This window comes from Ochotona princeps, chromosome 4, assembly GCF_030435755.1.
Source record: "Ochotona princeps isolate mOchPri1 chromosome 4, mOchPri1.hap1, whole genome shotgun sequence".
Taxonomy (NCBI): domain Eukaryota; kingdom Metazoa; phylum Chordata; class Mammalia; order Lagomorpha; family Ochotonidae; genus Ochotona; species Ochotona princeps.
The window spans coordinates 44,890,489-44,906,489 of NC_080835.1; the positions used below are offsets into that span (position 1 = coordinate 44,890,489).

General features: G+C 39.6%; 1 protein-coding gene across 6 annotated transcripts in view; it reads right to left on the bottom strand.

The window, feature by feature from the left end:
- Positions 1-3,915: 3,915 nt before the first annotated feature.
- Positions 3,916-16,001, bottom strand: part of USP47 (ubiquitin specific peptidase 47) — an 86,092-nt gene continuing 74,006 nt past the window's right edge. For all 6 annotated transcript variants that reach the window (XM_058663379.1, XM_058663377.1, XM_058663381.1 and 3 more), the window contains 8 exons: positions 11,896-12,071; positions 11,423-11,503; positions 10,014-10,129; positions 9,551-9,669; positions 7,560-7,690; positions 5,896-5,943; positions 5,675-5,805; positions 3,916-4,851 (listed from right to left, as the gene is read on the bottom strand). In XM_058663379.1, coding sequence (XP_058519362.1) covers positions 4,677-4,851; positions 5,675-5,805; positions 5,896-5,943; positions 7,560-7,690; positions 9,551-9,669; positions 10,014-10,129; positions 11,423-11,503; positions 11,896-12,071 — 977 coding nt within the window. In that variant the 3' untranslated portion in view covers positions 3,916-4,676. The remainder of the gene's footprint in view (positions 4,852-5,674; positions 5,806-5,895; positions 5,944-7,559; positions 7,691-9,550; positions 9,670-10,013; positions 10,130-11,422; positions 11,504-11,895; positions 12,072-16,001) is intronic.

A 16,001-nucleotide genomic window follows, 5' to 3' on the forward strand; every position in this document is an offset into this window, starting at 1 on the left:
GAACCTGGCACATTCAAGTCGAGGACTAGCTGCTAGGCTACCATGTTGGAACCTTAAGGGAGGGGCATCAGAACAGACTTTGTTGGAGCAAAGAGGGCCCAGACCCCTTCCTTTGAATCTGCAGCACTTTATGATAGACAAGAATATGGATTCTGATAGCAGTCCTCTCTCCAAAAGTAGGAACATGAAAAGATGAGGTGATTGGGGGTGATGACTTGGTGGGAACCAGCTTTGCATGTCCACTTCAGAACATTTCTGACCATCAGGTGGCTGGTAAAAGCTGTGGTCAAGTTTCAGGAAGGCCTGCCAGGGTCATCTGCTATTGAGGGCTCCACCTTCACACTACTACATTTAACAGGGACCAGTGAAAAGACAGCAGCCTCACTATTACTAGAAAGCTGCTCCATGTCCCTTCACTCTTTGTTAGCTCCACGGTCAGTTAGAGGCGATACAGGGAGAGTGAACAGACTAACCACATATTCCTGCTTGCAGCAGGGGTCTGTGGGCACTGTGGGACTAGGGGAACTTTGAAAGGACTGAAGCCTTAAGTTTGGATTGTCTTAGTGGTGACTCAGATGTTGTAGGCCTGTGCTGAGCTTCGTAACACACTTCCCAGTACACTTTCACAGAAGACAACTGGCCTCTTTTTCCCCACTTGTACTACACAGATGCAGCTTCATGCACACCTAGTTGACTCAGCTTCCCCTGGATCACAAATACCTCTGCAAACCTGTAACTGTTACACTAGCCCCTAGAAATTCAGACATTACTTTTTTTTTGTACTCTAGAAGGTTTATTCCAGCGGGGCAGGCACGAGGATGGAGGTGGTGGGAAGACAAGGAGGAAGGGGGCAGTGGAAGAAGACAGAGCCGCACCTGGGGGTTAGGGTTAGGGACTGGTGCCTGAGACTGTCACAGGTGATTGCCTAAGGATGACTGATACTTCTGATTGCAGGACATTTGGCTCTTATCATTTTAGGATTTATTTATTTAAAAGATTTATTCATTTTATTACAGCCAGATATACACAGAGGAGGAGAGACAGAGAGGAAGATCTTCCGTCCGATGATTCACTCCCCAAGTGAGCCGCAACGGGCCGGTGCGCACCGATCCGAAGCCGGGAACCAGGAACCTCTTCCGGGTCTCCCACACGGGTGCAGGGTCCCAATGCATTGGGCCGTCCTCAACTGCTTTCCCAGGCCACAAGCAGGGAGCTGGATGGGAAGTAGAGCTGCCGGGATTAGAACCGGCGCCCATATGGGATCCCGGGGCTTTCAAGGCGAGGACTTTAGCCGCTAGGCCACACCGCCGGGCCCAGGATTTATTTTTAAAGGGAGGCAGAGGTTGATTTCCATCTGCTGGTTCACTGCCCCCAAGTTTGTAAAAGCCAGGCCTGGCTCAAGCTGAAACTAGGAGAATGAGATGCAATCCACCCATGTGGGTGGCACGGACCAAGTGCTTGGGCCATCACCTCCCAGGTACACTATTATCAGGAAGTTAGAATCAGAAGTGGAGCTAGGACTCAAACCAAAGCACTTGAATATGGGACATGTCTTAGGCAATGTCTTGCCAAGCACCTGCCCCTTTAGGATTTTCTAAGGTTTCAGGTTGCTGCTCAGACTTAGTCTCATTTAGCAAAAAAAAACACATGCTCAGTCTTCTATGTCACTAAATGTAGCCTGGGGTACAATCTGCAGGTATCATGTGCACAAGTGCTGGCTTTGGAGCTGAACAAAGGGATAAAAATCCAGAGAGGAAATCGACTACATCCACTGAAAAGGAAGTACCAGTGAGTAAGTGAACAAGAACAAAGGATTTTATTGTACTCCATACATTCATTTACAGGTCATTGGCAGATTTAGTTACAACACCATAATGTGCTGAAGTTGTGCAGTCACTGAGCTGAGACCAAGGTGAAGGTGTGCAGCTGTCTCTTGCCAATGTGGCTTGGCAATCTGTGGCCAGTCCACGTGATGACTATAGTGGGGGCACAGGTTCACCACATCTTTACAGAATTACAAAGTAATTTCCATGTTGTTCCACAGTGGAGGGCTCCTTATGCACTGTCTTGTCTGTCCTGGCTACTGGCCCTCACATATACTTCCTGTTTGCAAAGTGGACTTTTGAGTAGCCCATTGCTCTACAGACTAGCTCAGTATGCGCGGCCTGGAAATTACAACTGTTGTTTCTTCGGCGCAAGTGTACCTCAAACTGTGATTATCTGCCTCAGCGATGCAGGTATGTGGTTCTCACAGGCTCTGCATGGCTGACCCCAATGCAGCTGCCCCAGGCCCCGCAGCCTCGATGACCTGTGGGAAGCAGGGTTGTGAGCTATTGCATGGGGCCTGTGTCAGCCTCCACAGATTAGCAGCCACCGGTCTCTGTGTCCTGAGCTTCGGATGTCACAGGAAACCCTGAAGCTCCGGGCAGCTCACACATCTACCTTCTCAGTGAAATTACTGCTCCCATCTCACAAATCCACTTTGCCTCCTTTACTGAAACCACAATATCATGTTTCACTCTAAAAGGCATTAAAAAGCAACAAGCTCCTTCTTTTTCATAATAAAGAACTTTCCCTCTTCTTGGCAGGTGCGCTACCCTGCAATTAAACAAAGAACAAAACCACCAGCAGAGTAGAAGGTGCAGGCTGAGGAGCAGCTTTAAGACCCTGATCACTTTAACAGAACACTAACCCCAACAACCAGACCCCACCTGCCCAAGGCCACCCTGCTTGTGAAGCAGGTCCCCCCACTCACACCCCGCCCCGCCCCCCACCCGCTTGACAGGAAGTGAGGCCTTGCAAGCATAAACCCCATTAGTTAACTCTTAGGAGGGAATATCCCAAGTGACAGGCTTTAGATGGCAGTCCTCTTCCAGACAGTTCAAGAGATCCGCAGGACACGTCATCTCCGTTCCCCTGAGAACACTGTCAATCCCATCAGTACAAATTCACAGCAATACTTCAATCCCACATAGCTGAAAGCTGCATGGTTTTTAAGGAATATAAATCAATCAGAAAACTAGCTTAAAAAATCTGGGTTTTCCTTGTGGATTTCAAGAGACTTTGAAGACTTGGAATTCTCAATGCTTATACTTAAACTGCAATGGCAACATTTGTTAAAACTATAATCTTTCTTAAAAGGAAAAATTAGTGAGGGCATCCGGTTAAGTCGGGTTTAGTATCTTCCCATCTTTCCCGAGAACTCCCTTGTAAACATAGCTTATCAAAGACATGATATCATGTTTCAACACACATTGCCAAGCGCCAAGCTCAACTGAAAGACGACAAATCTATTCTCAACCCAGGTTCTTCATCCACAAAAGTTTAATGATTAAAATAACACAAAGAATGAACAAAGGTTTTATTGGCATGTTCATTGTTGTAAACAGCATCTGGCATGAAAAAGTTTTACCAAAACCTTTTTATTGATTTTTATAAATTAGATGGTATTTCAAAATTTGTGTTGAATTGTGTTCCTTGAATACTTAGCAAAGCAATAACTTGCTGATTCGAATGAGTCTGCAGTGAAATCATGTTGACTGCCTCAGTCTAAACCACAACCTGATCTTACCAGCAAGTTTACTCAATGTGATGTTAAGACATTTCCCCAAAGTTAAAATACATTTAACTACAAATTGACTTTAAAAATTAAAATGGGACTTAAAAGCATTTTAGAAGTTTCAGACTTGAAGTAAATCTTCAAAAATAAGCATACAAAGAGAAAAATACCAGAAGGCGCTGAACAGAAAAGCCTTATTAACAGGGCAAATACAATCCTACAGGACGCAGCGCTGAGGAACCTCACTGAGGATGACATTTACATAGGTTGCTTCACTTCTCAATGTACACAAAATGTACATCATAGATGATATGTGAAGAGAATAACCAGGGGAGATAGGTGAGCTGAAACTGGGATAACTCAAGAGGATCATTTTATTTACATGCTGAATGAACGTGTCAAACATATTCTCTACATCCATAACTTAAGTACAATCAGGTATAATTACAACACCACAGCAACTGTAGCTGCCACCTGCTGCAAGTGGTCTAAGGGAAATGAACTGATGTTCCAGAATTATGTTCTTAATACTCTCCAAACAATGAAATGAAATAAAAACACAACTTCACAATTCTTCTCTAGGTTACGGCTGGTTCTAAGAATTTTTTTCTTCAGTTCTTATTTTTGCTGCTTTCCAAGAGTCAACACATGTTGCATTAACTTCTGAATTATCAATGAGGTAATGTGTGTATCAGTGAAATAAACAGAAAATCCATTCATTCATGGCCTTTGCACAGCTTTTATTATTAAGCTATGAGATCCTGTTTGAGGCTAGTTTTACCAGCAGCTATGTGCACATCTGTCCGCAATAAAAGAAGTTTGCTCATTTCCCCTTCCCCCTTTTCTAGTAGCAGTTTTGCTTTTTGTTTTTGTATTTTTAAAATTTTTGCACATCCCTTTTCACTTTACAGTAAATTTGCCTATAGTGCACAACATGATTCCAAGTCGAAACAGTGGCCCATTGGGCACTGAGCTTCTGATTGGTGAAGGGCAGTCCAATCAGTGCTGGTGTCACGGGTTACCCCAACCATGTCCGGCCGTAATGGCACTACGCAGTAGTAGTGAACCATCTAATTCAAACCAAAAATCCCCCAGGGAAAATGCTACACTAGCAGAGTCAGTCTTGAGTCAGATCTTTATTTGGTGCTCCATCCAGATATATTTTTAGTGCTTTCTCTTTACGAGGGGAATACGTTACACGATGTCCAGTCTTCTGGAGTCGACTGCTTTCTTTTTTCATGAGTTCATTTCTCTGTTCATCTGTCAACTCCATTACTTCTTCTGTTTTATCCCTATATTTAAAATATTAACATATTAGATCACTATAGCTAAGTGCTAATTTTTTGCTTGAATGCTATGATGTTCCTCAGTGAGATAATGGAATCTGCCTGTCACTGGTGGAGTTCTATAATCTCACATACAAGGGTGTCTTGGACTCCTAATGTAGTTCTCATATGAACAAGTTGCTCACTTTTAGAAATGGCACAGAATTTCCATGCTCTTACTAGTAGCAATAATAGCTGTTTTTAATGAACATCTTTGTACAACAGGGACTGTGCTAGGTATTTAAAAATAATTCTCCCAGAATCTTTAAGGTAGGTTATCATTTCTGCCATCTTAAAGATGAGGAGCAGGTTGGAAATAACAGCCAGATTGGAATCCATGTCTGCCAGTTCCAATGACTATTCTTTTCCCTCTATATATTCTCTAATATGGTGGTCATCAGACATGGGTGCTTACCATGCGCTTGAAATACACTTAGCCCACATTATGAAATGCTAGAAATATAAAATCTATGTAACATTTCTAGGACTTGGTATAAGAAAAACCTAAATTATCTCATGAATGCTTTTCTATATTGATGACATGTAATGAGGTATTTTAGATGTAAAGGATTAAAAATACTTTACTAAAATTAATTTCACCTGTTTCTTTTTACTGTTTTCAATGTGGTTACTAGAAAACTTGGAATTATAATGTATGGCTCTCATTCTATTTTTATGGTTAGGACTGTTCTACAACAAAACAGTAGTAAAAGATATTTAGGGGAAAATGAAGTATTGATAGACACCCAAAATGCATTCACTTGGAGCAACAAAACACTGTGAATGTTACCTATAAAATATGACTGCACCATCATCACAGATATAAAGAGGCCAGACATTCAGGGCAGAAACTTTAGGATTCCAGTCCAAATCCTGATGAATATCAAGGACAGAAATATCACAGGGAAAAGTTCCTCTGCCCTGAGAAGAGAAGAATAAGTGAATGAATCATGCCATCAGCCATAATTACTGTGCATTAACACACAGGTGCCAACATTGTTAGTGCTTTACCTTGGCAAATTCAATATCTTCCAAAGGAATCCCGCTGATTTCACTAAGCTGTAAAAGAAAATATCTTATGAATGCATTTAAAAATAAAGTTTTTTAGGGAAGTTATTTTCCTTTTATTCCACAAACAGAAATAGCTTGACATTTTTGTAAAAACATGCCATCCCCCAAAAAAGAAACCCAAAACAACCCATATCTGTACAAGAGAGAAGAAAAAATGAAATGAAATTTTCTCTTCTAATTTGCAAATACTGTATCTCAGATATGTGGTTGGTTTATTCCTTTCAGATTTTATTATACTTAGGCACACTATATTCACATACCTACAAAAATATAAAACTGCCAATAATTTCCATGATTGTATACAGAATACATGAAAAAAAAAAAAAAACAGGAGTACAGAGTAGCTTCATTCTCTTTAATGGCTGAGCCATTTTCAATTTTTGCAGGTAACAATGCTATACTATACCCCTCTATAAACATCAAACTCCTGGATGCAGAATCATACATTTGAAATACAATAGTGTCAAATTCGATCATAAAAAAATTTCTGTCCACAGATGCACAATAATACCCATTTCCCTCGAGTCTTGACACCTCTAGACAATTTCTGACTTTCTAGATCTTTACCAAGAAAGAAATGAAAACCTGCCATGGTTTATTTTTTCTTTCATGAGCTGGATATTCATCTGCTTATGTTAAATTGAGGTAGTGTCACTTTATATATTATGGACATTTTCATTTATGTTTCAAATAATTGTCTTCTAAATGTTCATAGGTTGTATGCCAAACTTTTCTTTAAAGCTTTATTTATTTTTATTTCAAAGGTGAGCTTCTAAGTAATGAGAGATCTTCCATCCACTGTTCAATCCCTAAATACAATGGCTAGAGGTAGGCCAGCCCAAGATAGGGCCAGGAGTTTCCTGTGGGTCTCCCACATGGGTGCAAGGGTTTCCAAGCATTTGGGCCATTCTCTGCTGCCTTCTCAGGCCATTAGCCGGGAGCTGGATCATAAGTGGAGCCCCCAATGACTCAAATTGGTGCCTAAATGGATGCCGGTGCCGCAGGTGGAAGCTTAGCCTCACATACCATGGCACCAGCCCTAAATACTTCTTTGAGGAGCTGTGTAGAAGAGTTAAACTTTTATGTGGTGGATCTTTTCAGTTTCTTGTTTTTTTTGGTATTACAGTTTGGAAAAAATACTTTAAATATTATTTTCATATTGAGCATTTATCATTTTATATGTATTTCAAACACACAGGATTAATTTTTGTGTCTAGTATGAAGCAGAGAAGCAAGTCTTTTTCCTGATGTGATACAACTGAACAACTCACTTTTTACCCAAGATCCTTAAGAGTTCCTGCCATAAAACATAAAATACAAAATAAACTTTTATCTGGATTTTTCACTCAATTCTATTGAAATTTTTAACGGACCTACAGCAATGTATTGATTTCTAACTACTCAGGACAAAGAGGATGACAGTTTTCACTTTCAACAGAAAAGATGGTCAAAGCCTATCACTCACAAGAGTGTGGCACCAGGTGTGAGAGAGGTCAAGAAAGAATGGCTGCTGCTGTTAGTGCTGGGTCCTTGTTTCCGAGGCTGACCCTCATGCAACAGAGTAAAAAATGTGGATCAGCTCACTGTGTTTAGAATGAACTTACCTTCTCTCGCAGTTCATCAACATTATTGCTTTCCAGTACAACTTCCTGGAAGGGATCCAGCTTCATCTCCGAAGGCCTCCACCGGCGTGACAAAACCGCAAGCTGTGACATGGACTTCATCTTCTCTACCCCTAAGAATTTTAAGATTACATCATTATTCTGTTTTCTCAACCAGTGAAAATATGACTTTTCTTGCAGTGCTGACTAAACAAAAATATTTGTTTAGTTCTTAAAAGGTGGTACACATTAAACAGATTATCCAAGGAGTTTTGAGAATTCAGTATTTACTCTCTTCCCTCCAGCCTCTATAAGGTTATTCTTTCCTTTTTCAAGCTATTCCACCCACCACCAACTCCTATTACACTCTGCTTTACCAATTACACTCTTCTCTGGATCTCCAATCTTTGTTTCTGTTTTGGCGACTGGTCCAATCTAAATGAATACTCAAATCATCTGTATTTCATCTTCGTATTCAAGTTGTCAGTGATTCCTTCTCATTTCCTCTCAAACTTAATGATTCATCATCTAGTTCAACTGTTTTGCATAATGCAACTTCAGATTTTGTCTATCATTTGAGAACCACAGACTTGTAAATCTGCTTTCTTGCAGATTGTGTGTATATTGAGGCAATCACAAGTTTTACTCATCTTATAGCATGAGGTATTAGCACCATCTAGTATATTTTATGTCAACAATTATATATATATATATATATATGGTTAACCATATAACTTACTCCTTATTTATTTTGATGCTAAGATACATAATGAAATGATGCCGATACAGTATCATTTTCCTTTATAATTCATTCTTCTCTGCTTTATACTCAACCTTTTCTACAAGGATGACTTCCACGTCCTTCTGAAAAGGCTTGAAATAGGTGAAGTACTATTGCTAAAACCTCAAAAAATTAATGCCCAGAACTGATGTCGTAAATATCCATGGAAACAAGGGAAAATTAAAATCTTTCTAAGTAAAAGCAAAAGCATAAAAGAATCCAGAACTAATCCTTTACTTTGATGTGATCTCTCCAAGGCCAACTATTCCCTTATTACCTCTTCAAAAAGCCCAAGTTTTTGAATGTACCCAGGCTGACAAGGCTTGGAAGCATGCCAAATACAAGTGCTATTCCAAGTCAGTGTGAGGGACACCGTGTATGAACAGGCCCCTCTCCTGACTGCAGGTACTTCAGGATGTGACCATATTTGCAAACGGGGTCCTCACACAAGTAATCAAGTTAAAACCAGGTCATCTGGGTGGCCTCTAATACAACTAATATTTTATAAAAAGGGAATTTCAGACACAGACACACAAGCTCACAGAGAAAACATCGTGAAAATGAAAGCAAAGATTGGGGTGATGGATTGACAAGCCTAGGAATGCCAAAGAATGCTGACCACCTAGCAGAAGCTAGGAGAGCACACAGCCCTCAGAGGGAAGGTAACGTGCTTACCAATCCCTTGCTCTCTGACCTTCAAGCCCTTGTTTGTGGCTGTTTGTATAGACACTGTTCTGAAAAATCATCACTATCACATTTCAATGTAAAATAAGCTATAAGAAAAAAAGAAAAGAGAACAAAAATGGCTAAGAAAATCTTAGGTTAACTTTCCATAAAAATGTACTGAAGACCTAACTCTGAAAACATAATTTCCCTATCAGAGAGAATCAACAGTCTCAAAATTAGAGAAGATACTTAAAAGGTAAATGGTACTCAAAGAAAAAAAGGAGAAAGCTGAAAACACTGGATGTTTTCTTAAAAATGAAAAGTAAACAGTTACATTAGGATACAGCAAAAGATAACACTGGGGAATGGGATGGGGAAGAATCACATCAGTCCACAAAATGGCATCTTTATTATGCTTCAGGAAGCACAAAAACACTGAACTGCCTCCTGGTCTCCAGGTAACTCACTGCTTAATTAAAATCTATGGGCTTCTGCTACCTTTAGAGTATTGCCAATTGATATTTCCCCACAATAATGTTGATAATACCATCAAGAACTTCAAGGAAAACCTCCCAGTTGCTGGAAATATTAATATCTTCTTCATAAATATGATAATCCAAAAACACAGTGCCAGGATTCTTCCATGTTTTTTTCCGTAGACGAAACCTACAAACATGATGACATTTAAAACTATCATATGACATTCAATTTAAAAACTGACATTAGTCTGATCCCAAGAAAAAGATAACTATGTCCAAATACAAAGGCAAATGGTTACTCATTAAAAAGTTGTAAATGTTCCCAGTACTTCAAATTTAGTATTCTCTGGAGGAAATGCAAACAAAATTACAATATTCTAGCTTAGCCCATTAAATTAATTTGTAGTACTAACACTGTCAACAGCACCAGAAGTTTTTAATTATTCAAGTTTAGAAAGTCATTCCAGGCTCTGTCATCTGGCCATACAGTTGTTTCTTCAATCAGGGATGACACTGTTAACATGGCTTTACCTGTCAATACTGAGCTCTAAACCACAATGCTCCCTGAGTTGAGGAATTAACTCCTCTTTTGATTGCCGCACAGTCATTCCTTTAGCAAACACAGCATCTAGCAGAAACTTGCATGGCTAGGAACACAAACATAAACAATTAGGTCTTGAATTATATGTTAAAATAATGATTATCAACACATTTTACTTGCTATTGTGTGACAAGCAGGCCTACCTTCAGAAGTCTATCTAGTTACAAATCTGAGCTCCTCTATTTACTAACTCAAGCTTACTAGTCAAGTTTATTTATTATCTGTTCAAAAGTGTCCTTGTTTGTGAGCTGTGGACAATATCTTCTTCACAAAGTCATTATAAAGATTACATAGAATATATTCACTTCTCATAAGATTATCACAGTTTTCAAAATAAAATACTTTGTAAACTAAAACAGGAAAAATGCATACTAACTTTCCAAATGCATAAATTAATTGTTCTAAAACACACCTAACAGCCACTGATACTGATAGATCCTGAACTCAGAAGCAACATATGAAGGAGCTTCAAAAAATTCATGGAAAAAGCTATGTATCTTTATGTTGCATTTTCCCACAAATGTATTTAAGCCTTTTATGCAAGTCAAATGGTAACACATGATAACATATGACATATGACTGGTGCCTGATGAAATGTTGAATTAATAAAGGCATTTTATGAAAACTTTATGGTTTTCCTATTTGTCTAAGTCCCCAATAAATATGTTAGAGAAATATGTTAAAACAGGGTGCTTGTCTTATTTTGAAAATTTTTCACAGCGCTGTACAGCACAAGAACTAAAATACTGTACTGCTTTCTCTCTAATCACTTGTTTAGATCCATAACCTACCAGTTGCAAGCTGTGTGCCCTTAACTAAGATACTTCTTTGTGTCTTAGTTTTTTTCATCCATAGAATATATCAGAGTTAACTGATGAGGATTAAGTGAGTTAATAGTTACAAGCACTTACAGCACATAATAAATACATAAATATTTGCTGAATACTAAAATGATTCAGGACAGAGTTTTGATAGTTCTACAGCACAACCTATAGCACTGGGACTTTTTCCAGAAGGCAAACACAAATTCCTTTAAAAAGCAGAAAAATTCTGCTTCACTCCAGCATTGCAGCAATACTTTCAAGCAAGCATATGACAGACAATGGCCTGTGGGCCAAATTCACTGTTGCTTGTTTTAGTAAATGAAGTTTTTTAAGGACACAATCATTTCCACTGGTGAGGACAACTTTTGCACTACCAGGGCAGAACACAGCAGCTCCAACAGACACATAATCTGCAAAATTATAATAGTAAAAAAAATGTATAATAAAGTTTCTGCATTGTATGATTTCAGCAACACAAAAAGTGATATTACATTGCTCTTCAATGTGTTTCTTACCTCTTGTTCATTGACTAAAAGCTGGTACACTTTGACTCTGTATTCTCCTTTTTTAAGTGCTCTCCCCAGTCTAATTGTAATCTATAAATTAAAAACACTTTTTTAGACATATTATCTAAAGAGAATAAACAACCCATTTTAACCCCCATTGTTTGGTTTTCTAAAATTCTCTAGATTATGGGCTGTTTGAGAACAGGTATGTGTATATATATATATTTTTAAAATTTATTTATTTATATCTTTTACCTTTGAGTTCCCAGCACCTAGAATAGTAACTGACACAGAGTTAACACTTAATAAATGCTTGTTAGATGAAGAAAAACCACCACCAAAATACCCAAATAATCACTAAACATCAAAGAAAAATAATCCTTTTAGGATATCTACTTCACCTTACTTGGAAGTAGAACAAGATGTTCTCAAATCTATCATTTACAATAGAGTCTAATTATGCAAAGATGATTTTAATCAACCTTAGTGTCATCTGAAAATGATGAAAGTGTCTCATTCAGTCGGACGCTCTCAAACTCTTGATTGCTGGCATATACTCGGAAGACCTTGAAGTGAGAGGACAAAACTCCAACAAAGGGCTCTAAATGTTGTTTGAAAGCTGCCAGAGTAATTCTTTTATCAACATGCACCATCAACCCTAAGCATAAAAAAACCAAAACAAAACAGGAACAAAAATGTAAAAGAAAACCTCTTTTGAGTATAAACAAAACAGGTCATATGCTTTTTATTATACTATAACCAGAAAAAGTACTCCCTTTAGCTGATGTACTGAATAGCCAAAACTCACGGACTCTGGGTATAAGACAGGAATGTCTTTCAACATTTAAACACCTTTAAACATTCTGAGGTATCTAAGTGCTTAGGTGTGCCTAGGTCACAGTTCTTTGGCATACATACATTCCTATTTCTATCCAGATACAGTGTAGGCTCTGGCTGGGTTCCAACCCTGCCTCCTGTGTTTACTGGCTACAGGACACAGAGAAAGCCATCAGCCTGCATACCTCTGTTTCTCCACTAGAAAAATAACAGTATCTATCTAAGTGTGAATTCAATGAGGCAAACATTTCATCATGCTTTCAGCACAGTGCCAGATGCACAGTAACTGCCTCAAAATCTTCAAACTAGACTAAGTTCTGCAATTTTGACTAAAAAAGCTAAACTTCGTTAGTTCCTCTTGTCACCCCGCAGTGCTGAATGCCAAGAGCAGCCACATCCCTGAGGACTTCCTCTGTGGTACATCCACCTTTTCTATGAAATCTCTTTCATAGGTGAAGGATGGAGGCCTCCAAAAATGCCCCTCCTGGGTTTACATTCTCAGGTTATCTCAATTCTTGAGCTGATGAATTTTTCAGATAATTATAGAAAATGTGACAAGTACAAATTGGAAGAAAATATAAAGAAAGATAGTGTACTTTGTTTACTATATACCTTCAAGGCAACAACTCTTTGATTTAAAATGTCAGACTTTGGGGCAGGCATGTGGTGTGCTGGTTAGCTCATCCCACATACAAGTGCCTGGGTTGCAGTCTTGGCTCTGCTCCTGAATCATGCTGTTGTGAGTGACACTGACTCCAGTACTTGGAGACCAGGATTGGCTTCTGACTCCTGGTTTCAGCCTGGACCAGCCCTGGCTATTGTGGGCATTGGAGTGAACAAATAGATGGAGAACTGCCTGTTTTTGCCTTTCAAATAAATAAAATAGATAAAAATTTTAATTTTTAAAAAAATTTTATTTTTGATTGGAAAATTAGATTTACAGAGAGAAACAGAGAAAGATGCCCCCACTGCTGAATCACCCCCAAAGTGGCTGCAACAGTAGAAACTGAGCTGATCTGAAGCCAGGAGCCTCCTCCAGGTCTCTCATGCAGAAGCAGGTTCCCAAGGCTTTGAGCCATCCTCTACTGCTTTCCCAGGCCACAGCAGGTATTTGGATGGAAAGTGGAACAGCTAGTACACGAACCAGTAGCCACATGGGATCCTGGCACATGCAAGGCAAGAACTGTGCTGAGCCCTTAATTTTTTAAGCAAGTACTTATTTCATTTACTTCAAAGGCAGAGATGGGGGAGGGGGGCAGAGAGAGAGAGAGAGAGAGAGAGAGAGAGATCGAGAGAGGTGCCACCTGTTGGTTCACTCCAACTGCCTGCAAAAGCTCAAGCCAGGAACCAAGAATTAATTCAGTTTGGATCTCTGATATGGACGGCAGGAACACAACCACCTGTATCGCGACCTGCTGTTGCTGAGAATATACATTAGCAGGAAGCTGTAATGAAGAGCAGAGTTGGAGCTGAAACCTAGAGACACTGATATGGATGCAGGCAACCCAAGTGGCAGGCAACTTAACCATGACACTAAATCTACACTCCAAGATGTCAATTTTTATGCTTTAAGTGGTAGCCCTAAGTCTTAATAATATGCTGTTGGCCAAGCAGTCCCTATTTATGTTGTCTGGCAAGGTGCTTCTTGTGAAGGGTTTACTAGAGACATTTCTTGCCTAGGAACTGCAGCACCATAACTAGATTTCAGCTTCGCTATGTTAGTGTGATAACTGGCTGCTGCTTGGTCATCCAGCCTTCTTAGATCTCAGCTTTCCACATGGTCACAACACTAGTGTCAAGGTTACATTACAGGTTGTAATGACAAGAGTAGTATATTCTAAAACATTACTCAAACAGAAACTGTTCTTAACATCTTGGTTTCTTTCATCTCTAGCAATGGTCTATCAATGGGTGACACAAGTGCTGGCTGGTTATTGACACAGTGCTGTATGGTGATTGAGTACAAAGGATTCTGGGGTTCAATGGCCTGTCCTGAATCAATTCCTGACTTTTCTTTCTATATTAGATCTGTGACTTTGTCTTCTTAAATTCTTTGTGCCTCATACTATTGATACTTCATAGTGTGTTTCTGGATCAATGCATGTAAAATGCTGAACACAGCCTTCCAAAGAATGTTGCTGTAATTTACTAGCTATTATTATATTAAAGACCAACATCATGCCACTTTTCCCATCTACCCTTTGAGATTTAGAGTCATTTTTCTTTACAGCACACCTCAAAACACTGTTAGGGGTTTTTCTTTTTCCTTTTCCTACACTTAGTAAGTAGTAGCCAAAACTGTACAAAGAAATATCAGTGCCAATATATTCCTTGATTACCTTGGCCTTCCCGGTCATTCCAAAGTACCTACATATTACTATTAGGTCACCCTGGGACAGTATTTTCACAGAATAGTCTGTAATTATTCCTTGAAACTGTTCCTGGAGTATAAGTGAGAGCTTAAAGACCATCATTTTCAGTGCAGTTTGTGATGTAAGGGACCTGTCCACACTGGGCAGAGCAGTCACTTTTCAGACATCAGCTCTGTTTACTACTACTTCCCACCACCACTTCACTACTCTGAAGAACCCCTACTATTATCACGCCCATGTTTTCAGTTCTGACTTTCAGATCACTGAGGAACTGAGACACACCATTCCAGCAGTGACCCCTGAGAAGCCTGACGGCTTGCTGTCCTCCCCACTCCTCAAGCCAAGTTTTTACTTCTTCTTTTCAAATAAGCCTTCTGTGTTGTTTCTGAAAGCCTAATGTATTATAGCAAATGACTTCTCTACACGACTTGCTGACTTTCCCAGCAACCACTAGGAAATGAACCTAATCTGAGTTTTCAATGGATAGAAATGTCTCTTTTTAAAGATCTTAACTTCTCCAAGACAGAAATGAGACTCTTAAAATTGTAATTCTAAGTGGTTTCACTAAATTCTGCCTATGGCTGACTGTTATCTAGTTAAAATTTTAGCACCACATTCTACAACAAACCAGTTAAAAGATGTTTCCACCCTCTCCTGAAGAGGACTAGGTTGACTTTTCCCAAACTACCCAATGCGTTGAGTGTGGTAAGAAAGTAGAGTGCCACCTGGCTACTTTCCCTTTACTACGAGGGAGTAGAGTGGGAGCAACAAGGATGGCAGTACAGGATGGCTGCTGACTTAGAATTCCAGGGTTTGATACTAGCAGTGTGACCTCCCAAGCTGCGATCCCACGCTGATTATTCAACCTGTCTGAGCCAGTTACTTCATCAGTGAAAATGCTACCAATTCCACACAGCTGCTAAGAAAACTAAATGATACAATACAGTTAATGAGCCTTAGGAAGTAAAAGCTCCATGGGAACGGAACATCACTGTAATGATTTTACTGTTCCTACTCTGGCCCACTAATGCACATTTTCACTGGTCTTTCCACAAGATACATATGTGGTTGTCTTATTTCAGTCTAATACGGACTAATTAAAACAAAGCACACACATTCGTATGCTTATATAACACCAGTTCCATTTAGAGGCAGAATGTTGAGACTGAAAGCATAACAGCAAAACAGCTTTCCTAGTGGGTGTTTGTGCACCTTCCCACCGGATGAAGCCTGAGGATGCACCTTGGTCACCTCGGTTTCTAACTGCTGCGTGTGGTCAGGATTCAGGATGGATGTAGGAATCCATTCTGGAACTATCAGCTGGTGGGCAGCTGAGTGGACAGATGGTGGATGGAGCTCTCTCTTGCAAGCACACGACA